At 32.9% G+C, this 25,563-nt stretch overlaps 1 protein-coding gene across 1 annotated transcript in view; it reads left to right on the top strand.

Annotated features, from left to right (window-relative positions):
• Window positions 1-2,780: 2,780 nt before the first annotated feature.
• Window positions 2,781-25,563, top strand: part of LOC125072540 — a 63,944-nt gene continuing 41,161 nt past the window's right edge. The window contains exon 1 of the mRNA XM_047683163.1: window positions 2,781-3,260. Coding sequence (XP_047539119.1) covers window positions 2,802-3,260 — 459 coding nt within the window. The 5' untranslated portion in view covers window positions 2,781-2,801. The remainder of the gene's footprint in view (window positions 3,261-25,563) is intronic.

Genomic DNA, 25,563 nt, shown 5'->3' with positions numbered 1-25,563 from the left:
AGGGCTCTGTGCATGCCCCTCTGGGTAGGTACCACCCACTCATCTGATATTCTACAAACAAAACTCAGTTCTCAGTATTCTGTAATTTAATTGGTTTGTCGGTATAATATACATTTTCATATCCTACTCGAATATTTTGGTTTTTTTTTTTTAATAGAAACATTCTAACAAGGCTAATATTTAAATCATTTTGTTTTCAGCCAGTACGGCGATCTTGGAGGACTTTAAATTGACCTGAAGAAAAAACAGAAAGTACTTGAATAAAATATAAAATTAGTCATCGCATTCGTATCGCAAACAACAGTTGTATTTAAATGTAAAACGAATTTATGCAATTCTCAAGTTAATATGATATTGGCTGTTGCACGTTAACAAAAGCTCCCTAATGAAATTTAAGGGTCAGAATGTGATCCAGCATAAGAAATTTATTTATAAAACGTTGTAATAATCATACAATGTCGATGACAAAAAAAATGTTCACCGTCTTTTAAATAAGTTCTTGCAAAATTATATCTAAACAAAAGAAGACTAGACTCTTCTAATCGCGAAAAAGGCCCCGACAGGACGGTAATTTTACATTACATATCCTGCAAAAAGTATAATCCACCTTGTTTCATATAAATGAATTTCAACTATGACCTATAAGGTAATATAACTTCTTTAAGGCATTTTTTTATTCTCCATTATTTTAGGTAGACGATAACAAGCGATAGATATAATCGAAACATTACCTAACATTTTTATATTATTTGTGTTATTAGTAACGGATGACAAAGATCGTACTCTCGATTGATTGTTAATCTTGTAAATAAATAATGTTATGTGAAGCGTTGTTTTTATTTGACGTCGACACTAAAGTTATACACTGGTTATGTTAAGAATATCCCTTGCATGACCACACTAATCTATGATTACGTTCATATTTAGAGTCCTCTTTATAATTTGATTACTATGTCCTGTAAAAAGAAGTAAATTGTCTATGAGAAAATCTAAATTTCTTGATTAGTTTAAATATGAAAATAACCGACGACTGTTTCATATAGTCAAATATACTTGAGCATACTTCTAAATAAGATACTAAATATATATAAAGTTTATCAGGTGATATTTAATATAAATACGGGCTTTTGTATGGGAATATTTATCCGTCAGTGACAGCTGGTAGATTGATATAAAATTGTTATACATAGATCTATTCTAGTGTTAGGTAGAGTATAGATCACAACCTAACTTTCTTTTTTGAGCGGCTACATTTCTCACGTATGATTAATCACAATACGAAGAGTTATAGTAATTTAATCTCCTAAGCCTTCAACTATTAAATAAATTACTTTGGTAATGCAATGTTTGCGATGATTCTCTACTTGATGTCCCTAGTCGTGGTTTCAGGGATTAGCGAACCAAAATTTGGTGTAGTTATTGGATGCCAGCATTGTTTAGGGATATCGTACAGTATCGGCAACAGTCGAAACAACAGTGAAAAGACACCTCCTTCCGAGTGCCTTCGAGATGTTCAACGCGTTTTTATTCCTGAATTTTCAGTAGTAGCGCCGGCTTACGAGCTGACTGTATTGCACTCCTATCGCTTGGAAAGCATGTTAAGCTGTTTATCCTGCGTTTGATCTTACTCCGGTCATGTCGCATTTCCCTTAAATCAAACTATGAGAGTGTACCTCTATTTTCGCATATATCTGTGCTCTATAATATCTACAATATATGTAGATGTAGCCAATACCCCTTGAGTGAATACGTACGTGTTATCTTCTCATAATTATGTTTATTAAAATATCTTGTAACATCATTAATATTATTATATTTATATATAGTATTCTGCGGTGGGGCAAGACCAAAAATTTTATGTCAACAAGATCAGGGTCTTAGCACATTCTGCGTCTCTAGAAACCCTGGGTGAACTGTTATTTTATATGTATATGCACTTTAAATATAAAAGAAATATCTGTCTACCCTTAACTTTGAAGGCTCTTTAGAGGGAGGGCCCGTGGCCCCTTTAATCGCGAGACCGTGGGCGATGGCCCACGTCGCCCACGTCCTACGCCGCCTCTGATTTGTATTACAATATTAAAGGTCATATCTAAAATAAAATAAAGTAAGTAAGTAAGAAATTAAATTATATCCACCTACTAATGTGAATAATTGATATTTTTTTTTTTTTTTTACAATGTCATGCTGTCGGTAATAATAGGAAACATAAATTTATTGTTAGAAATCCTTCTTGAATCATGTAAAATTTCTACTCTGCTCGCAAGATTTGACCTGCACAAATAAATAAGTTGCAAGTTAAATAAAAGCTTCTAAAAATAAAAAAATAACTATATACTAAATTTTCAACATAAGGTGAAATGTACAGTATTAGAATAAGTATAAGAGCGCCATCTGTAATTTCACGTTGAAAACAAATCCGCTTCGACATGCGTTGATCCTTCATAAGGTAAATATCACGGTAGGGCGGGCGGCGATATCAACAAAATCAGAGTGATATGCCACGAGAGGGCAGTATCATCTGAATCAGGGGCGGAGGGCGGACGGGGTCGGTGTTGCGCGCGCATGTTACATAACGAATACGGAGGCTGTAGGGGCGCGCGCAGCGGGCGCGGGGCGCGGGGCGATCGATGCGCGCCCGGGGGGAGTCAGTCGAGCGGCGAGCGAGCGACATGGCGGCGCGCCCACCCCGCGCGGCGGCCCCGCGGCCCGGGCCGCGCGAGTAGGTCGCCATGCGCGATGCGGTATGAGGCAGCGCCGCGCCCGGCGGGCCGGCCCCCGCTAGCGGCGCCGCCCCCGCCATGCGAGCGCCGCCGCTGCTGCTGCTGCTGCTGATGGCGGCCGCGGGCCTGGCCGTGAGTCCGCTCGCGCGCCTCAACCCCTGGCTGAGCGCGTGCGATCTGGAGGAGGAGGGCGCGAGCGCCGAGTGCGGCGACGGGCACGCGGCGTGCGGCGGCGGCGGCGCCGAGACGCTGGCGGGGCGCGACGTGCAGCCGCTGTGCACGCTGGGGGCCGGAGCGAGAGCGCGACGCCTGGCCGAGCTGCGGCTGCGCGCCTGCTGCGAGCGCTCGCCCGCCTCCGCGCTCGACCGCAGCGCGCGCGCCGACGTGCTCGCCGGCGGGGAGCGCTGCGAGCGCACGCTGCGCGACCTCCTCGCCCTCGATGCGATGGTCGCGCGCGTGCACTGCGATTTCGCCACCATCCTCCAACGCTATGACTGCGACCAGTCCTATTCCGTACACACGTGTAATGAGTGCCAGGTGAGTGGTCATAACATGAACTTCTTTGGGACTAGTTGAAGAATTTCTATCCTCTTGAGTGAAGTGATCAAACAACATCAGCATCATTGTTATATTTAACCATTTCAGTCAACCAGTAGAGTGAGACATGGAATCATTACTCGAGATAAGTAGGAAGTTATAAATACTCTTTGAAGGGATTAGAAAAGACCGACAAGATGAGATATACGCGGGATTCGCCTCAATGCTTTGAGGATTATAGATATGCGTGTATCGATCCATTTGGGCAAGTCACGCTTCTTAACCTTACACGTTAATGATGATGTTTGTATCGAACTAAACCAAACTATACATAAAAATCCTCATGTACATACAAATTATTTTTTCACTGGTATTGTTTTTATGATTTGCTTTCCAAACATCTTAACTTAAACATAATGTAAAATATGTTACATGTATAATATTCGTGATATAAACCTTCAAAAATAATATGGAATACTGACCAAAAACATGTCTATTATATTGAATTGAATAGCTCTAACAACATGTATAAAACTTATATTTGTTTAAACACAACTGAATCAAATCGCAAGCTGAATAAAAAAAAATACACGTAAACGATTATTCTAATAATCCATCGGAACTACCATGTTTTGATATAAATAGTATCTATAGGTATTGAAACACCGTTATCCCATTTTACTAAAAATACATTTTATACAAGCTGAAAATGTTCTACTTATGAGTTACATAATCGTCAGGTACTGTGGTAGGTGTAAGGAATGTGAGAGCAGTTTCCGCAGACCTCATGTTATTTATTTAATGAAAACTTTTCGATCCCAAGATATCAATAAATTATAATAAGTGTACATATTATTTTCAATGACACGCGCTACATACTTAAATTAGTGTAAGCACAACAAAATATTAACAAAAAAAATCTACGTGGTCAAAACTTGTAATTTGTTTAAATAAAATACTCAATACAATAACTGAAATATATTTAAGGTTACATGAATTTTTATGTGTAGGATTTGACGTTTACAAAATACAGATAATCTATGAGTTTTTAATCATGTTAGGTTAGGTATTTTTTTTAATTTTTATGTCTAATAAATATTATCCAGTAAAGTTTTGTCACCGCATGCAACATACGACATTCACAGATTTAGTCTCAGTTCCTATTGTTACATATGATTTGGTAGCCGCGCCTTTTTTCATCGAAAGGTATAGGGTGGCAGACCCAATTATTGCCACTGTTGAGAAGTGGTCGAACTTCAAATAGTTCTTTTATATGACGAATAATCTACAAAATTATTATATTTATTGTATTTCTTATATAATAACAGATGGTAATATTTGAAACATTTAAAAAAATCTAGTTAGTCAGAAAGATGTCTGGAAATAATATTAGTAAGGAGCCAGTAAGTAATCTGTGGTCAACTAAAAATGTATAAAACAATAGAATATAAACAGAATAACAGATTATAGTATGGGTGCCTCGCGAATCAATAAGATTGACAAATACCAAAAGCTATAGCATTATTATGATTTACAATAATGTGACCATATTTACGACCATGTATTGAAAATGAGAATATTATGAAAATTATAATTTTCCTTAGTATATTATTGCACACTTCGAAAGCGAAGCGTCGTTCCAGTGCCCCATGATAATTACAAAATAAAAGTTGCGATTCACTTAGCTTCAGTTTTGTTTGGTATTATTTTATTTTATAAATGCTATAACGATAAACTATTATTTGATTTAAATTATATGTTAATAATTGGAACAGTGCAAGCTCTTGTTTAACCTATTTATTTATATATTTTTCTATTTCATTAAGTATTTGAAACAAGATTAAATAAGTAAATAGTTGGATTGTTTTGAAAACAATCTATGTATAAAAAAATGTATAACATTATTGAAATTGTAATTTAAAATAACTTACATTATGATATGGTATGGTATAGTAACATTATAAATAAAATTTTAATATTTTACTTATTGTTGCATTAAAAAAGGAAGTATATCCAAGAAAATGACACACTAAAAACTTCACAATAACAAAATATCCCCGAAAAAACATTTTATCTTTTTTGAGCTAAAAAGTTCAGATCATTCATCAACTCTCTACTAAACCCATTTGTTCTAGAGAAGTGAAATTTTGACAGATAGTAAAAAATGCAATGAATGAAAACAGATTTAACGAATGAAAATACTACTACAATTTTGGGAAAAATAATGTCAAAACAACCTTTTACGTTTTAGAATCGCACATTTTGGATGTCATTTGAAACTTTATCGAAGATTTGAATACTTTATTAAGAAAATTACACTAGTAAAATATTGATTTTTTTAATGATTATAATCAATAATAATAATTATTGTGTCATTACTATTTTTTTTTTAATTTAAGTATCTTTGACTTCTTCGAAATTATATTCGATCGATTTGTAGAAACGTTGCATTTCTATTTGTGTGTTTTAGGTTTTCAAAAATTTTTTAAATAATTTTAATAAAAGTTAGTTATGTATTTAAAATGTACATTATCGAGAGTAAATTTTTTTTTGCATTTCGACTAAATTTCTTTACATAAATGTATTGACATTTTTAGTTTGAATTAGTTTATTTATATTTTTAATTTAAAGAATGACAATAAATAATTGACAAGAGTGCAATCGGATCATAGAGTACTTACGATTTCCCGACCATACAAAAAAAAAAAAAAGAAAGTCTTTTTGGGAACTATGGGTAGTGTTTGTTTGATGGTGTTTAAGTGATATTAACTTAAACTACAAATGATAAATTAACATAATTAATAAAATTAATTATGTTAATATATTATATTACATATTTTTAAAAGTAACTTTTTTAAACATTATTAGAAGTAATAATATTATCAAATGTTATGTGGAGACTAGCCAACTATAACTAGCAAGAGATATCAGATAGAATATATCCGTACACAAGAGCATTCCTTATTGACTTATTCTTAAAGTCCAATAAAATAGCTACCTGATATAACCATAGTGAGAACCAACACTCGAATGACTTCACGATTGTGTTCTGGAATGAGAGAAAATAAGGTAATAGTTATTAAAAGTGACTTTTTTATAATGAATCACCAATTACATGATTATTATTCTGAGGAAAAAAAAATTGGTAACAAAAACCTAAAATTTTCGTTGGTCGGTTTTTGTTTTCTCTATTACAGCAATAGTCTGTATTAACAAATAAAAATATTTTTTATAATTTAAAAAAATAAACTTGCTGAAAAATTTTAATTTCATATGAATGAACTATTGAAATGGTATAGCTTAGAATTTTCTTAATGTACTTGTGAATGGGCTATAGTTATATTCATAATAGATGAATAGTTGCTTGTTGATAAAAAAAAAATGATTTTCAATTGTTATAGAGAGATAAACAATGATTACAGTTTTAAGCAAGACTGAACGTGAGAGGTCACGCACAAAAGATTCTGTAGGTATACGAATAATATAAAGCAAATATCCGTTCTCGTATCTCAATTACACATTATTATATTTTTAAAGCTAATACTGCACTTCCGTTCTTTTTTTGTGGTCACCATCGCCTATTGAAAATGGTGGAAAAAATATTAACCATTCCTTACATCGACAATACGTCACTACACCTACACGTCAATGGCTCACTCACCCTTTAAACCGGTACACAACAATACTGAACTTACTGCAGGGCTGGCACAAAGCCCTATCACCAAGTACTCTTACAATTAAACTATATGACCAAGTTATTGCAGTTATAATAGCTTTATCTTTATTTAGAAAACATGATGTAAATCCGAAAAGGCTCATATGATTTCAAAATATTTTCATTTAATGTAATAAAGTTTAAAACGCATGTTTTAACCCGAATATTATGAATAAAGTCTCAAACATCGTGAGTGTTTTAAATTTGTATGTACATACATTTTTTGGTATTCTAGTTAATAATCATGTTATATCTAAATAAATCTTCAAACTATCATAAATATTACAACAGTTAATATTAGGTTGTTCATATAGCTTATCAATCTTTTTCTAATATTTTTCCTAAAAACGATAGAAGAATACTTGAATACGTAATGCAATATTCTTTCAAAGATAATATAGAATAGGCCGTTGACCCTGCACGTTTATAGCTCGTCTGGGTGTCAATAACCATTTCCTATTCAAACTGATCACCTGCAGGCTGCGTTTCAGACGTCAGAAAGCTTTCAACCGTTTGCCGGCCCATTAGCTCAGCTGTTTTAAGAAATATGCTTTTAATTATTTTTGTAAGTCGAGCCGAGTTAGTCAAGTTATTAAAATATATGAATTGCCGACGATTACGGGTTCAAGTTTATTTATCTTGTAAAGAAATAAAAAATTTAAGGACTATTAAAAATGGTCATTTGTTTATGAACGGCAATGTTTTAAGATTATATACCAATAAAAAAAGTAATGTAATAGCATGTTAGTGCCTCACTGCTGGGCCTACTCTCCTTTTTGAGAAGAGGGTTTCTGAGCTTACTCCACCACGCTTTTCCAATTCGGCTTGGTATCACTAATATACATTATAATATCACTAATTAAGCACATTAATTCAGTGATGCTTGTCCGGTTTTTATATCTTTATTATCAGTTATAGCACTCGTCTTGTAATAAATGGGCAAATCCAGGCTCTCTAAAAGAATTAGAAAGTCAGGAGTCGCACTATTTTCCGATCCCAGTCTAGGGGCGAAGTCTCACAATTATGATGTTTTGTACAGATTATAATTCTTATTAAAGGTTTTAAAACAGAAGACAAGTACACAGGCCACATGATGTTGAGATTAGTCATTGATGAAATATAAACCATTCCATTGGCTCACTACTTAACGGTCTAAATACAGCAATTGTAAGCAAAGTATTGATGTTTGGCAAAATAACCGATGTGTGGGTGTTACCTATCGAGACAGGCTTTCACATAGCACTACATACATACATTTAAATATTTCAAATCAATTTACAGCTATTATTTCTATTGTAGTAAATTATTTTTAATAATAATTAAAGTATAGTTATATATCCCATTCAACGACGTTATCTATGAAAGGTTTTATATATAGAGGAATATTATTTATATATAGTTATATATTATATAACTCGCCGGTTTCTATTTATTATTTTATTTAATTGAAGTGTATGTTTAAAGTTGTATTTATAAATATGATGTTTTTAATCAAATAATACAGTCCCTATCAAATTTAGTTATATATACAAAAATATGTTTAGCGAGAACCAATCAATGAGCTTCGCAGAGATTGGATAACAGTGGATAAGTAGTTGAGTTCTGAAAGCAAAGTACGGTCGTCGGTATTCAATGAAGTTTAGTGTTGCCAGTACCTGAGTTGAATTTCGAAAAGAACATATCAACTAATCGTATACCTTACAACCTTTTTCATTTTAAATTATATAATAGTTTATTCGAAATGGTTTAGTTTAGATCACGTATTTCATTCTGGTTATTGACAATTTTTAATGTTTAAGATAATAGTTTCAAAATATATTATGATTTATTTATTTAAAAATATCACATCACACCGTGTAATTCATGTTCAGTAAGTGGAGTAAGTAGGTATTTCATTACTCTTATAAATAATAATATAATAATGGTCTATGTCTTATTTTGCGTGAATGTCAAATCCATCTGTCTGGATGATCTGGCAGTGTTGGAACTTTCATTCAAAAACACGGCTTGGATTGAGGTTAAGTAGTCGTGCGCATGCGTGTCTTTTACACATGCGCCCTGCCCCAGTGCGTCGCAATGATTTCACCTTCCTCAGTATTTTGGAGTTAGAATTTTGTCAACTTTAATTTGTCGCTACAATGTCTGCAAGACGTAGGTATTTTGCTGAAGAAATTGTTAAATATCACTTTAATTTTCTTGTTCATGGTAAATATTTGTAATTCTACTACTATTATTTTTGTCTATTTTCTTAATTTAATTTGATTTGAGAATTCGAATTAATATCTTTTTATATAGGCCTTTCAAGGTACTTGTGGATCGTAATTCTTAGCCGACTTGCAAACGAAGCAATTCAAATATGACTTATTTTTGGGGTATATGTTCATCGATATTATCGACAATTATATATTAAATTGAAGTCTTCTTTTTTTTGACAAAAAATATCTCTAAATAAACTAGTAATAGTGGTAGAAAAGTTATGTAGTTTTAATTTGTGTTTATTACTATTTTCTAGAGGTATTCGCCGATTTTAAAGATTACCTTGGAATGCAAAAACCTTCATTATATGTATAACACCTCGCCTTATTGCCTCCACTGGTGACACAAGGGCTGATTCACTTTTTGACCAGAGGATCGGAATTGCGATTCAACGGGAAATTGTTGCTAGCATTATTTTCACCATTCCACGCGGTCATGATTTGTACAGTAGTTAAATGTTAAATTTTTATTTGTATATAATTAAGACCTTAATGTTAATATTTATACGTTTAACTATTATTATTAATAACATAATAATATTATTATTAATTTTTATATCCGCCATATTAATAAGCGGGCAGTGTTGTAACGGATTCAAAAGTTGTTTTCTATTGAATTAATTTTAGTCTAAATTTGGTTCCATTGAAGTTTGTAGTTTAAGCGGTTTCAGGTTTTTCTTAAAAGGGTTTTTTCGAAAATTCTTAAAATGTTATAATGTAAACCCATCAGCATTTCGGAGTATAGGTTTTGTCTAGAATTACCAAGAAGGATTCTAGCATTTTCTCTTTTTCAGGGGTCAAATAACACTAAATAAATACAATTAAATTTTTATCTTTCTGAAAATCAACGAATAGGTACTACTCAAATGCCGGATTGTCATCTATGTAATTCGTGTTAATTATTGTTCTTAATTATTTAATTCCATTTGATGAAAAAACTTGTAAAACATAACTAAACATAACTTTACTTGTGGTAAAAGGCTATTTTTTTAGTTTAATACTTTAATAGTTATACTTATAAATAAATGTCAAATCAATAAATATCATCTCCCATTTGTTATTAGTTAAACTAAGCTGTGTCTTCTTCTTTCGAATGTCAAATGAGTGATGACAGAAAGAGAGGCATCAGTGTTTAACAAAACTCACGCCTCGAACGTTAGAGCCGGAATTATACATAACTGAAATAAATTTACGTCACAACATTTTTGTTCGATCTTAAATGCTAAAATTAAAAAGGAAAATAGAATGTCATAAAGATGGGTAAATATTGCCCACGTTGAGATTTCAAGTTAGGGTACTGCGAAACAAAGGAACAAAAGAAGTGGAGTTACGGTTTCAAACCTTTCAGCCGAAGAACTCTCATGAAATCTTCATTAAATCTGCACTACGTCATTAGCTGTCTTAAGTATGGCACTGTATATTTCTGTTATGATAACAATTTGAGACATTTAATCGTTGAAAGTGAGATAAATGCTTAAAATGAAAACTGTTTTAGTATTAGTTGAATTCCATACATAGTAAATTGTTGAACTTTCATTTCCACTATTGCAGTATTTATGGTGATGATTCATATAAAGATTCTTCATTTTTATGTTATAATATTTTTATATTATTATTATTAAAAACATAAGCTAAAATTTTAAAATCTTAAAATAATTAAAACCTTTGATTATTTATATGCCTAGACAGACTGTGTAAGCTGAGTATGCGTCGATAAAAATAGTGGCAGTGGCCAACGGTTGGTCAATAAGTACACGGACATTAGTAAAGTAGTATGACGTTTGGCAAGTTTCAAGCATAACTGTCACACACACCAAGGTAATGAAGTCGGCTCGTTTGTATATATAAATAATTTAAGAGAAAACAAGCACTTTCGTAAGGCACCTTTTCACAATTCAAAGCGGAGTAAGTCAGCAAAGTAAGTAAAGTACAAACCGTACCCGTAAGTGTTCCAGTTTCTGAGAAAGACCTTGTTTTGAGGTAAATGTTTTCCAGTTTAATACTCCACGATGTGAAGTCGCAGGTTATCGTTAAAAATATTACACATTAGTAAAAAGTTGTAAAATTGTCTATGTCTAAATCTCATTGTCTTAGTATATATAATATTTGACAGTGCGCCAGAAATATATGTTAGAGAAAGGTCTATGACGGAGTCTCTATAGTAATAATCAGTCTATGGTGTAAATACTAATAAAACAATATCATAAATTCAAAAATGATAATTAAACAGTTATCGAATTTACGTATCCCAGATCTGCGAATGGAATATGTTGGTTGGTATTTTTGGTAACATTTACCAGCGATGTACAAAATCTTAAACGGCTTAACCTATAAATGTTGTCGAGGGTGATTAAATATAAAGTGCGGTGTATGTCAAATCTGTGATGAATGGCAGAGAGATCAGGGTTGAGATAATTGAACAACTCCTAAAGAATATTTCTAAGTATGATGTCATATAGGTATCCGGACTAACAAATGGGCCTATTCGTGAGTGGGCACCACTGCCCACAACTTATTATATGGTGATATGATAAGTTATGGGTCCTCTCAAAGGGAGAGGAGGTCTTAGCCCAGCAGTGGGAAATTTAGTTGTTAATGTTAAGTAAAATGTAGACAGCAAATATTCGAGCCAAAATTAAATACGTAAAAGAGAGAGGGTGTAATTTTTACTTAAAAAAACAGTTTGAATTTTTTAATGTTAAAACAACGAAATAAAAATATAATTGTAAAAATATATTCTTTAATACTCGAAGATACTTGCGAGGTTTATACTCACGACCTTTGGTGAGTGTCCAAAGTTTCTATACTCATCTTAAGCCATCTTGGCTCACGCGATGATAAACAAACCTCACTCGTTTGCCAATATAACGAATTTACGGTTTACTAAAATATCGATAACCGAATACCCGTACATACCCGTATCTAAACGTACTAACAAAATATGTTGAAAACGTAGAACCGCGAAACAAGTGAAGATAGTCATTTGGAAAAGCGCTCGTAGTCGTCTATATATCATCTATAGAGTCAAATTCCAAACAAAAAGGTTTCCTTAGAGCTAAAATAGCCTTTAAAAATATTTTCGTACTAGTTAAGAAAATTATGAAAGAAAGGCTCAGGCGAGTAGAGTCCACATCCAGTACGGAGAACCCAAAAGAAGAATTTGCTCATCAAATGTTAGATATATCAAACGGTAGAAAAGTATTCAAAGAAAATTCTAACCTCTTATCGTATCATCGATAAAGATTTTATACGTAGTATTATTTCAATATCCTTACCAGGGGCCAATAAAATTCAATTCGTCCGGTGTAAGTGTTAGATAGGCAAATTGCTTATGGCGCGCTGACGTTCCCTTGCCGGAAGGAGCGACAGCGCGACACGGAGGAAAGTTTCCTGCTGAGAAACGATCGTTTCCTACAACCACCGTCCCCGTGTCGCCGCCAGTGGTTAATCTTATAGTTGACCTAGTTACCTATGCGACCCACATAAATATATTTCTAATGCAATTATTATCGGTATAACTTGTTAATTGATTTTATTAATAAGGAAACCCCAATGGAATCGCCTTTACCGTGTGTCTTGTAACCTGTTATAATGTTTTGGTTGTTTTTTACGTACATACATAACACGTGAAGAAGAAATATAAAGATAGATATTAATATTGATTTGTTTAGAATAGACCAGAGAATTATTATTGATCTACAGAGTTAATATTGAAAGCCACTATTTGCCCAATTTTTAGAAAAAATATAAATGAGGTAACCGTCAAAATATACGAGTGACAGTACTATCGATATATAAATAACATTTATCGACATTAACATATAACAGAAAAAGATATTCAGTGTAAAAAGAGTCTGAACGGGTGAATAACAATTTGATTTTTCTGTAAGTTGAAAACGATTCTATACCGTTTTCGCAGTTGAGTTCACATAGTGACCTACATTTGTCTGCTACATATGTAAACTCTTAGAATAAATAAAAAATGATCATTTAAATATAGAATCGATAAGGATTTATTAATTTAACAAAATTATAATACAGTTGAAATAAAGAAACACACATGGAGTTTCATTGATAGTAAAAATTAAATAATTTATTTTAAAGTCGATGTTCTCAAAGTTTGTTTGATTAAAAAAAAACATTATTCGAATGGTATTAATTACGATCTGTGTTTAAATTTTTATTGAGAACACGTAATAAATGAACGTAACATAAAATGACACACTCAAAATGTACCACCATTGGGCCAAGGCTGTCTGCTATAGAGCTTATTCCAATTTTCTCCAATAAGTCGTTCGATACACATGTTGTAGATTTTCATCCGACGTATGCTTTCCTTCACCGTCGATCAAGACGAATCATAGCAAATCGAGTACACGAAAATTTACTAGTGCTTGCCGGTTTTGAATTAACACTAATCGGTTAAGATTCATTCGTTTTAACCATTGGGACATGTTGGCTCTTTGTAATAGCACGTTATAGACGTTTCCTTTCCGGAGCGAAAAGTGAGAAGACTATGAGTAGGTTAATGTTCCTTCCTAGCAACGATCGTTTCCTCTAGCTGTCATTTCGCGATTCAGTGTATATAAATTTGTATTTGTGAAATATTTCAATAAGGATAATTAATAAATAGATAAGCTTTTGTAATATCGACTCTAGTCGCTAAATGCTTGCGAAAATTAGTAAAATTGTGTTATATATGTTTTATACCTGTCGGCCTACTATGCTCCTGAATATAACACGAAAATAACATAACTGTTTGACTTTTCCGGCTATGATCATTGCCGTATTATATTGGTCCGATCTGTGATTTGTACCCTGTGTTTCGGAATCAGTCTTATAAGCGAGACAATGGAACCAACGAGTCATATCATCGTTATCGATCATAAGTCAACGTTCCAGTCATACGTATGCAGATACTCTAGATGTTTAATAATTGTTTGATTTTTCCGGAGATTTCACAATAAGTGGTTAATGTATTAAATTTATTTATACTATGATTCGTAATATTTCTTGCATACCATTTTATTATTCTCGCTTGCGTCGTATTTATATCTGACGACTTGCTTTTATATTACAATTGAGTTTGCTCATCGTATTTTTACATCGCTACAGTCTCGGCGCTGTAAGTTTTTCTAAGCTCTTGAGGTACACCAAGGTTTTTTATTATATTGGTTTGGGATGTAATTTACTTTTAGCTTTTTATCAATATTTTCGTTTTATAATATTATCTTATTAATGTAGCTAAGGTATTGTATATATTATGAATGTAAATAGGCATACGTACAATAGGTATACATATAGATAAACTCTAGCAGACAATAATTGGTCCAAAAATCTAGTTACCGTAAATTTTCCACATTGACGTCAATGGCCTCCTGTCTTTTTAAGGAAAAGGATTGGAACTTTTCATCATACTTCTTCCATGTATGTGTATCTTGAATTTAAATCGCTATATGTAGGTTGAAATTGTTTTATGACAAATTCCCTAATGACCGAGATTAAAATGTATTATGAATCAGAGCATTACTTTCCCGGATTTGTTCCCGCAACATTCAGATACGATCCACGCGTCCAATTTTCTGGGTCATTTCGGTTCTTTTATATTATTTTGTATTTAATGGTAATAGCTTGCACTGTAATTATATTTTAGATTATCTTTAAAATATGCTTAATACGACTTTGTATACGTCTTTGTATTAGACCAATGAATATCTACATGGATTATTTTTTACTCACATATTCGACGTTTTATTGTAACAAACCGCCGAAATCTCGGGTAGTTGTTAGAGTAAATGTATAAAAATGTATAAACCCCATTTAGTAGGATTGCTTAAAGCCTTACACTGTATAAACTGTAGGTGTATAATAAAGATTAACTGTTCATAAATTAGCATTGTAAGGTAAAATGGAGTAAGCGAAGAGGTATCTCGTCTGGGGTAAAAGACTCTTTTGGCTTGTTTGCGAGCTCAAGAGGCTCTCGAGGCAGAGGCGGAATAGTTGAAACTAAAATATTTATGTCATACGCTCCAACTGAAACAGCTCTCTTTACTAACTACGCTATGCTGGTCATCCATTGGTTCCAACGTTGGTAAGATTAAAATATAATTATACTATAAAATTTCAAATAACAAGTTCCATTTTTAAAAGTTACCTTTTTTTAATACTTATTTAACGAAGATAAAATAAGTGAAGAATCAATATTATAGATATTCCAAATCAATCATTATCAATATCAAATAAATTAGTTTTCATTTAAATGACTTCATAAAAAAAAATTAAATACACTTTTACATTTACATCAAAGATAACTAAAATAACATTAATATTTAAATACTTGACATGTTCAGTTTCAATTCTGAAAGAGCAATACACCACTTATTTGCGCCTAAGATTTATCTATTATTATTCTTATTAACAAATCGACTTCTTACACGTGCATTTAAGACGTCATCTCGAAATAGTAGAGGTGATTAAATAACATACATATATCTCAAATAAAACTTGAATATTACTGGCAGGATACGTTAGTATTTAATGATTTCTAGGTAGGATTTTAAATTAAATTGTATTATCGTGGTTTATTATTTTATTAATACAAAAGAGTAATTACTCAGTTTCTTGTTGGTTCTTATTGGTAGTATCTAAATTCCGAACCCGTGTTATATTGAAAAATAAATAATGTTTAGATTTTGCTTATTCATTTTGGTAATTTAGTCTATTTTCAATATTTGCAACAAGAATGTCGTTAATAGTTTATTGAGTAAAAATTATTTTTGGAAATTAATTTTGTGTGCATAAAGGGTTTGTAACATTAACAAAGCTCATTTCGAATTGGACAAAGTTGAAAGTTGGAATGTTTGACCCTCTCTAACGCCCGTTCCTTATTAGCATTACACTTTAAGCACATTAAGCAGAATAAAGGACAGGTTATCATTCAGTGATCGTATACTTAAAAAAATCCATACAGAAATAGTAAAGGTAATTTATATATACATAGATATTCGAATATTATTTTTAATTTACTACGATGTATATTTCAATACGATTATGTTATGCGAATCGATAAAGAAAAAAAACTCGATATTTCTGTAAGCGTTCACTACGAAATTGCATAAACTATTCTACTGTATTTAGCTTTACGTGTCTTCAATGTCACGTACTCGAAGCCTGTGAAACGAAAATTTGTCAAATGAGTGTTTCGAATTCATAGACACGTTCTATCCCTTTCGGTGCAACTAGTTATTAAAGTACTCGAACATTGTTTAATTAAACATTTTAAGAAACTAGTGGCCAATTAAATTGCTTTTGTAATTGTATTTTCTTATGATATAGTTTGGCGGACTGGCAAGTGGACCAATTGATGGTAAGTGGTCAAACCGTCGAGACATTAGCGCTGTAAGAAACACTAACCATTCCTTGCTTCACCAGTTCGTCACCAACCATGGAAACTAAGATGTTATGTCCATTACACCTATACGCACTCACCCTTCAAACTATAACACAACAATACTAAATATTGCTGTTTTGCGGAATAATGTCTGATGAGTGTGTGCTAGCCTTACCAGACCGGCACGCCAAAGCTATACCACAAAGTAAATTTTTTGTTGGTACTATTACTTTGTTTTTATCCTCATATATCATATTTTGTTATTGTTGCTGTCTAAATACCAACAAGTTTTAAAAATAATCTTGTATAATTCGCAAAAGTTGCAACATAATTAATCATTTGTACTAAAAGGGGGTCCCTTGACAACTGATGCTGATTTACCTTGATTTACCTTGTCTTTTAAAACCAAGGATGATATATGCTTTAGGGTTATTTAGTGTATTATCTTAGGTATTGATATAGTAGTAAGATGTGCTCAAACTTACGTTTACCCTACAGAACAATTCAATGTATAAATAAAGGGGTCTCACAGGGATGTCTTTCTGGTCCTTTTCTGTTCCTCGTTTGGATAAAAGACTCTCTTCACGTTTTAGGTAACAAACAAAATATTATTAAAAAAAAATCTCTCACTTAATAACTTAAACTGTAAACGATTAAATATATGAAATATGAAATACCATTACTATAAAACAGATAATAAACATTAAAACCAATAAAAACTTTAAAAAAACTAAACTGTAAACTTTATACAATAAAGTAATCTGTGAAAAAGATTTATGGTTATATATGGATTGTACATAAAATATCTAAGTATTTTATATGGCCCCACAGGTAAAATCTCCCAAGAATACCATTTGTCACTGTTTCTGGCTGTGATTAGGCTTTGACCCACAGTTTGGAATACCACAATACTGAGTTTTTGTAAACTATCACCAAGTGAATTATCTTTTTGTAATACCTTTATTTAGCTTATTCTTTAGTTCGTAGCCAAATATATTTAACATTACTTGTAATAAATTTCAAGCATGATAAACTAAATTAGGTCGTCCTTGATTCGTTTCATATATTATTATAAGATGAGTCGAGAAAATATCAATTTGTATTCTAACGCTGATAGTAAAGTGTACCTTCATCAAATATGACTGACGGCAAAGTGTGATAGCGACCCGTGATCTATGCAGAGAGGCTATCGGTGCTAATGTCAGTTTTATTAATAAGATTAAGGGATAAGGTATAATGGGATATGCAATAATGCTTGTAAATATTGAAGAAATTGTCCAAGAAATTTATAGTTTCAATCACAATTATGATCAAATATTATCCTTTTAGTGGACACTAGTAATAATAAAGTTACTACATTTATTTTCTACAAGCATCAAACTAAAGTATTACCATAAGTCGGTTTTCGAAATTCCACGACTAAAATACTTAATAACATACGAATGGTACTTACCTTTAGCATAGGTATTGACACCATAAGAATTAAAACAAGGATATGGATAAAAGGAGAGTTCTAATATTTGGCATTTTTAGATCTGCAGAGTTTGATTATAGGGCTTTGGACTGTTTGCCTCGTCAATGTATCTAATGGGCGTTGCGATTAAAAGGCATGTCTTAGGCCTATATTTATATTATCAGAGACATGAATCACAGTTTCGCTTCCATGGTTAGAACCGTTATTGGCGATACTGTGCCTCTTCCGATTACTGAGTGTAGGGGTCCAAAATGGCTCGGCTCTTAGCCCGTTCTTATTCAACGTAGTACTAGATGTTGTCTCGGCATGCACCCAGGACCAACATCCATGGTTGAAGGTGAAGAACGGCGATCTCCAATTAAATGTAGCGGACGCCGTGTACTCGTATATGGCTTCTGGGAGACTAAATTATAGCTCTATCCAAATAGGGCTTGAACCAGCCGTTAAATCGGAGAAGTTTAGATACCTTGGATTTGTCTTCCATGAGTCCAGAAGCATCTCTCATGACGTTCAAGCCCGTAAAAGCAGTGCTGGGGCCAAATGGCGAGCGGCGCAAAATAATGCCCAAGCTTAACCGGCAGATATATTCTATCCGGAGGCGAGTGCTGGTCAGAACTATCTCGGCACACTTAGGAGCTTCACGTTACGGAGCTGCTGAGGTGGATATGCAGCGTAACAAGAGCTGGATGTGCAGCGTAACAGCTGACCATATATGCAACTCGTTCATCCGAGGTAGTCGAGGGTTCCGAGACGTAGCGAATAAGCTCTAAGAGCGCCATCTGTGTTGGTATGGCCATGTCGCGCGTCGACCTAAGGACTATGATGGAAGAAAGTGCCTTAACATGTTTTTTCCTTGAACTAGGCCTTCCGGGCGTCCAATGAAGCGATGACTGGATGTCGTGAAGAAGGAGATGAGAGCCAATGGACTTTATAGGTGACGCTATAAATCGTACCGTTTCTTAGACTCCGCCTACAATGCATATTAATTTAAAGTTAATATTTATTTCATTTATCTATAAAAACTATTGATGATCTTGCGACAATATTTCATCATCGTTATACTTATAACTACTTCAAAAAAAATTGTTTATATTTTTCCATCGAAGTAATACGTAAAGCTTGTGATAGAAGTAATAATAATACTAAAGAGTTTGTGTACCCCATCAGTAAGTCGGTCAATTTATTGTTGAATTAAAATTCACCTGAAATTTAAAAATTATTTTTAGGATTTTATATGAACCAGGTGTCGCAGCTCTTAATTTTAAATCTAGTCGAAGCGCTAAAAACTCTAATGGCTGCGGTAGGACTGACGTAGACCACAAGGACGGATCGCCGGGGCTGCGTCAATGCCTCTATCTACTCATGTTTATTAATGTGCTGCATAAATTATGCTGTGCAGCAGCATTTTAGCCCCGAGGAAATCACCTAGCCTTACTTAGTAGAATGCTTTGGATGGTTTCCATATTGACACGAATTAAACGGCTTCATTGCAATTGCTCATACAGATTTAAAAGGCTTCACACGCAGGCTAATTAGTTCTTTCTAAATATTCTGATTTAAATTGAAGCCCTTGGCATCCTGTCGCTACAAATTCTATTGCTTTTTCATACTAAAATATATTTAGTATGTAAAATTTAGTTATTTGGAAAAGTCTAAAACTCTATTTTTAGACTTTCTTTAGAATTATATATAATTTTATATTATATAATATAATATATACATAATAAAACTTTGTGGATAAAATTATTGAAAATACCTTTAATCTAATTGAAGAAAAAATTATATGACACAAAATATTCAATCCAAATTTATAAAAAAAAATCTTCTACAAAATACACAGACTATAATATATATGGATAGTACTTAACGCAATGTATTTATATACTTTGTGCAAGACAGCCGGTAGGTACCTACTACTTATCAGATGTTCTACCACCAAACAACAATATTTACTATTGTTGTGTTCGGGTTTGAAATATGAGCGAGACAGTGTAAATTCCCAGCACGAGCAACATAACATTTTAGTTCCCAAGCTTGGTGGCGTTTCGGCGATCTAGGGAATTGTAAATATTTGTCATAGGGGTCATGAGTCTCACTCCCCGAAACATAATTAAACATATTTAATCATAACCCCCTAAAATCTCCAGCTGCAATAGCTCCTGATATCTATGGATGGAGGTGACCGTTCTCTGTTGATAAATGCGTGGAACATCTCTTCAAAACCAATCTCTACCTCCAACCAAACCTACTAAATTGGAGCACTGTTGTGGAATTATCTTCGAAATATTTTTTCAGTTAAAGATGAAGTCATCCCAGTATTGGGATATCCCACAGACGGGAAAATTTACAATCATTTAAAGATGACGGATTCAAATCACTAGGTTTTCGTGTGTTTAATTTGTATTCATAATTCATCCCGTGGTAAAGGTTTCAACCCACACTGAAACCTGAAGGAGCATGAGTCGGATGAAATTCTGCCACATGTATTTGTAATCTGTAGCGGAACCGTCTCTTTAAGATTTATAGAGAACACCTGTGTCCAGCAGTGGGAGATTTACTGATTGCTAATAAAAAATAATAATACAAAAAACAATTTTTTTCATTCATGTTCGTTATTAACCTAATGGATAAAGTTGTCAGGGACATTTGTCGCGTAATTGTCCCTTTTTAAAAGTATTAAGTAGCGGCTGAAACTTCTGAAGTGCGACCGCCACATACTTTTAGCTTTATTCAAAGCGTTAGCAATCGCTTAAGAGAAGTTTAAACTGGGCGCACTGGCTAGCAGTATGTAACGTGAGCTGGGCGTCCGAAAGTTGTTCATCATAATTAAAGGTCAGCAGCTCGGGAAATTAATATTCTCTTTCTGCGGTGGCCGGGAGCTGCGGATAAACTTATGTGGCCGGTTGCGAGACTTTTTTAATATTATTGTGGTGTTTAATGAAGTCGGTAATTGTATCCAAAATAAAAAAATAAATTACGCTCATTTTTAATTTGATAATTTAAGTTTTGGACTTACATTTTAATTAATATTATTTTTGATCATTTTTGAATTGAGTATTCGATATGTTTTATCGTTCTACAAAAACAGATTATGTGTGTGCTACAAGGGATAAGTACCGTCTTTACAAAATAAAATAGCACGTCTCATTTCATAAGAGTCATTCAATTATAATTTCTTTTATTAACTGATTTGAATGTATTTTTGTTCCGAGAGTCACAAATGGCCAATATACAAATTTTACCATTTTTTTCCATTTACGAACAAATTTTCACAGGACAGTGTGTGTAACAGCACAGTGTAAGGATTTCAAATGCACTTAGGTTCCATGGTCATGCAAAAACGAAGCAATTATGTAACGACGTCAACGGATTAGTGTTTGTGCTGGCGAAGCGCCAAGTGCACGCGGCATGGCGCAGGGAGGGGAAGAGAGCGCGGGCCTGGAGGGGGGGGGGCGACAGAATAGAGTCCGGCCGGTCATGAACTGTATAGAGATATCGATAATAAGCCATCATTCGACAATCGAATTTATTAACAATATAAAAGGATCGTGACTTCGTTTCAACGATTTCGATAATTGGTTTTGTAAAAATTGCTAGGTGATATTTCTTTCTTTTATTCAACTTAAATACTCATTCAGACGTCTAAATATTTGAATTTTTATGTAATACCCTAAATAAATAATCGGAGCTTATAAGTAACGAGCGTGTTTCACTAATTATATGTAATAATTAATAGTAGTGAAAATATCTTGTAACCATACTGGATACCTAAAGAACGCAGCTCGCGCCTTCTATTGGAAACATACTACAATTGATTGATTGACTGAGCATTGCTATGCTTTACATTGTTCCAGTATAAAGTATACATAAGCCAGTGTTAGTGTACAAGAGACATTGCAAAATTACCTCTGTTGGTTGGCAGCGCGCTTGGCTAGGCTTACACTGTCAATTGTTTATGAATTACGGTGATCATTTATTCAAGAGATAGTTGAAGAATGAGTCTAGGGTTTACTAAACGTCTTGAGTATATGTCTGTCCTTATATTATTGTCGTATCATTTACCGCTGCTCGACTTTGTGTATGCCTGACTTATACTTTGATATACGTACTTACCATTTTTCTACTAAATAACAAAGCTTTGTGTTGCTGTGTTCCGGTTTGAATGGTGAGTGAACCAGTGTAATTACAGGAACAAGGGACATAAAATCTTAGATCCCTTAGTTAGTCTCCGGAGCATTGATGGTGAATCACAGTTTATACTTCTTACAGTGTTTACGGACAAAGGTCACCACTATCTATTGGTCGGCCCCTTTGTTCAACAGTGTGCCTTAAATTAAATATAAATGCTTTTTTAATTATTGTACTTAGATCAAAGTATATTGTACATATTACAAAATACAAATCGCGTATAATAAGTAAATATAACTTTAGTATAAACATATGTAGGGAAGAATAAATCGAATTATTTTTAAATTAACTATTAAAAATATTTTGGTATGATTTTTGATGTTGTCTGTTAAAGCATTGAATACCTATTATTTCTTTGATAATATGTACAATTGTTTCACCATTAAGTGTGTCGTTTTAAGAATTAACATCAAATCGTAATTTGTATTTCAGTAGACAGCGCCTTTGTTAGAATAGTTTTTAATTAATAGTGGAAAAGGTACAGAGTTCTACGATTCATTATTTTTTTTTTGTTCGACATAATAGAGGTTGAATTCATCCGCAATCTGTATAGAGATTGGAATCTGAATAAAAATCTGCAATGTCATATATGGGTTGAAATTGACATTCGTTAATAGTTTTGATGCAGTTTGTTATTTTTGTTACCTATGAAAAAATACGATATGTTATGCTTGGATATTTGTTCAATGTTTTGTAATGCTAGTTATTTTGTGTCCCACGGTTTGATAAAGGTCGCTGCTTTTGTTATGAAGAATTTAATTTTCTCTATTGTAAATAAATAAATTTGAGAATTTCTTCCACGAAAATATACGAATTATCCTTTTTAAGCAATACATAAATATGAATAAAAATTTAGCAACACAGAAATACTGTGATTTTTGCTGAAGTACTTTTATAACTGCTGCCCGTCCCAATTTCGAACGGAAAAAAATATACTAAATTATATTTGCAACATGGGGATGTTAAATTTCAAAAAATCCTTATTTAGCAGATGGTTATGTTAAATTTCCAAAAATTTAATTAATTTCCAAATTTCAGCTTTCTAGAATTGTAATTTTATCTGTGCGTTGATAGTTAATTAGAACAAACGATTTTATTAGAAGTATTTTTATAAATATTTTTTGGACGTAAATAATCGTTTGGACGAAAGTATTCAGACAAATCCAGACACGTCAGAAGAGAAGTCAAAGATACCGTGCCTTTTTTTATCTTTTGTATTGTATGGTTGATTTTCATAGCCTACGGATAAAATCAATTTGTATTATATATGTGTTGACAAATTAAGCCTCATTTTGTAAATGATTAATAAATGAACATATTATATTATATTAGCATTACTAAAAATGTATTTTCTACGAGCACTAGTTATTTCTTACTCAACGACCAAAGAACTTACCATTCCAACGAATATCTTATAAAATATAATATATTTTTTCATTTATATTTTTAACAAGGCTACCATTATGTGGCACAACTTTGTACGCGAGCTTTATATATGGACGACCTCGTTCGCGCGGACAACTTTTATTCGTTTCATATTTCGACTATCACACATTGTATTTTCTATTCCAAACTTTACAAGTCTATCAAAATTAGTTCAAAAGTTTTCTTTATCTACATATGTGGAACATAGGCATATAGATTTCCTGACAATGGTAAATGATTCCATATCAAATTATACCAGAATATGATGTAGTCGTGATATGTCATGTCCTGATTTCGACTTCGGTGCCCACTCTCGGCAAAGACCATCTCTGCACCTGTGCAGGATAATATCTTCTCAGATATTATTGTGGACAAATGTTTCCGTAAATACAGATGCACTTTCTGTTTACTATTATAGTCCTATAGGACATAAATCTGACAGGACCGGAAGTAGTTCAGTAATATATATATATTTTTACTCGTATTTTTTATGTTTGCAAACATCAACTTTGTTCTGGAATAAAGTTGAGTCATTACTTTGATTAAAAACAGAAAAGACATTTACCACGTCAGTCTGTGGGTGTTGGCTTGTCGATTTTTTGTGCTATAAAAATACAAAAGGATTTTTCTATGAATGATAACTATATAATTCAATATATCGATAATATAATGTATCGATTATTAAGAGGTTAGTAATATTACATTTACAATTTTCAAGTATTAATGTAAAATTACAGATTTCTTTCACAAGTTAATTTTAGTAAAAGAATAAAATAAAGCAGTTGCAAAAATCGAAACAAGAAAATTCTTGATACAGATTTTATAACAACTCTAACGATCACATTTTAGAAAAAGAAAGAAATAATTATAGGTATAGTAAAGTAACAGACCATAAATATCCCGCTGTTTGGCCAAGAACACCTTTCCTCTTTTTTTGCAAGAATTATTATTACCTTGGGAACAAAGATGTCATGTCCCTTTGGCGTGTAGTTACACTGACTTACTCCACCTTCTAAATGGAGCATAACGATATTTAGCATTGCTGTTTGGCGGTAAGGCTTAAGGAGAAGCTTCCTTTCCTTTCCTTTCGATATTCTGTTCAAGAGGCAACATTTGGCATATTATTCAACACAAGGGAGATTTCTTCAGAATGTTTTCCTTAGCGATCTCCTGGCTCGAGATGAATTATAAACATTAGTTAATTACACGAAAATTTAGTGTGCAGATTTGTACCAACAATCTTCGTCAAAAAATCTATCCACTGAGCTATTACGATATTTTGAAAATAGAATAAATAAAATATAAATATTTTATTTCAGTACCTTAACAAAACATATGTATCAAGTTGTATCCTCAACATAAGAGGACTAGCTTTGAGTCAAAATACTCCGCTCTTCCATAAAAAAAATAATTAGAAATAGCCGTTAACATATTTTAGCAAAATTAGTGATGAAAAATATATGTATATCATATTATGTCATGTCATGTCTATGTTACATAATGCAATATTTATATAACACGTAATCTAATACCCTTCATATTACCGCTAACGCTTAAGTGGATGAGGATTTAAGTTATCTAAATAAAATAAACTAAAATACTCATAAAACTGTAAACGGTTATTTTATAAACAGTTTTTGCTTATAATGCATGAAGCATACTACTTACTTCATGTTAAAAATGGGATTAAGCCTTCATATTCGGTAAAGCCGATGTTCCTACATGAAATCTCTACACGACCACTTTAGGCGTCCGTAGCGGTTGCTTAATCCTATTTTAACCAACTTTAAAGCGGGTTTGTTACATTGCTTCAATGTAATTGTTTAGTTGTCATAGACATATCTATTCCATTAACT

Source organism: Vanessa atalanta, chromosome 2 (assembly GCF_905147765.1).
Source record: "Vanessa atalanta chromosome 2, ilVanAtal1.2, whole genome shotgun sequence".
Classification (NCBI taxonomy): Eukaryota; Metazoa; Arthropoda; class Insecta; order Lepidoptera; family Nymphalidae; genus Vanessa; species Vanessa atalanta.
The sequence above is the reverse complement of the archived record's forward strand: the minus strand, read 5'-3'. Positions and strand labels throughout refer to the sequence as shown.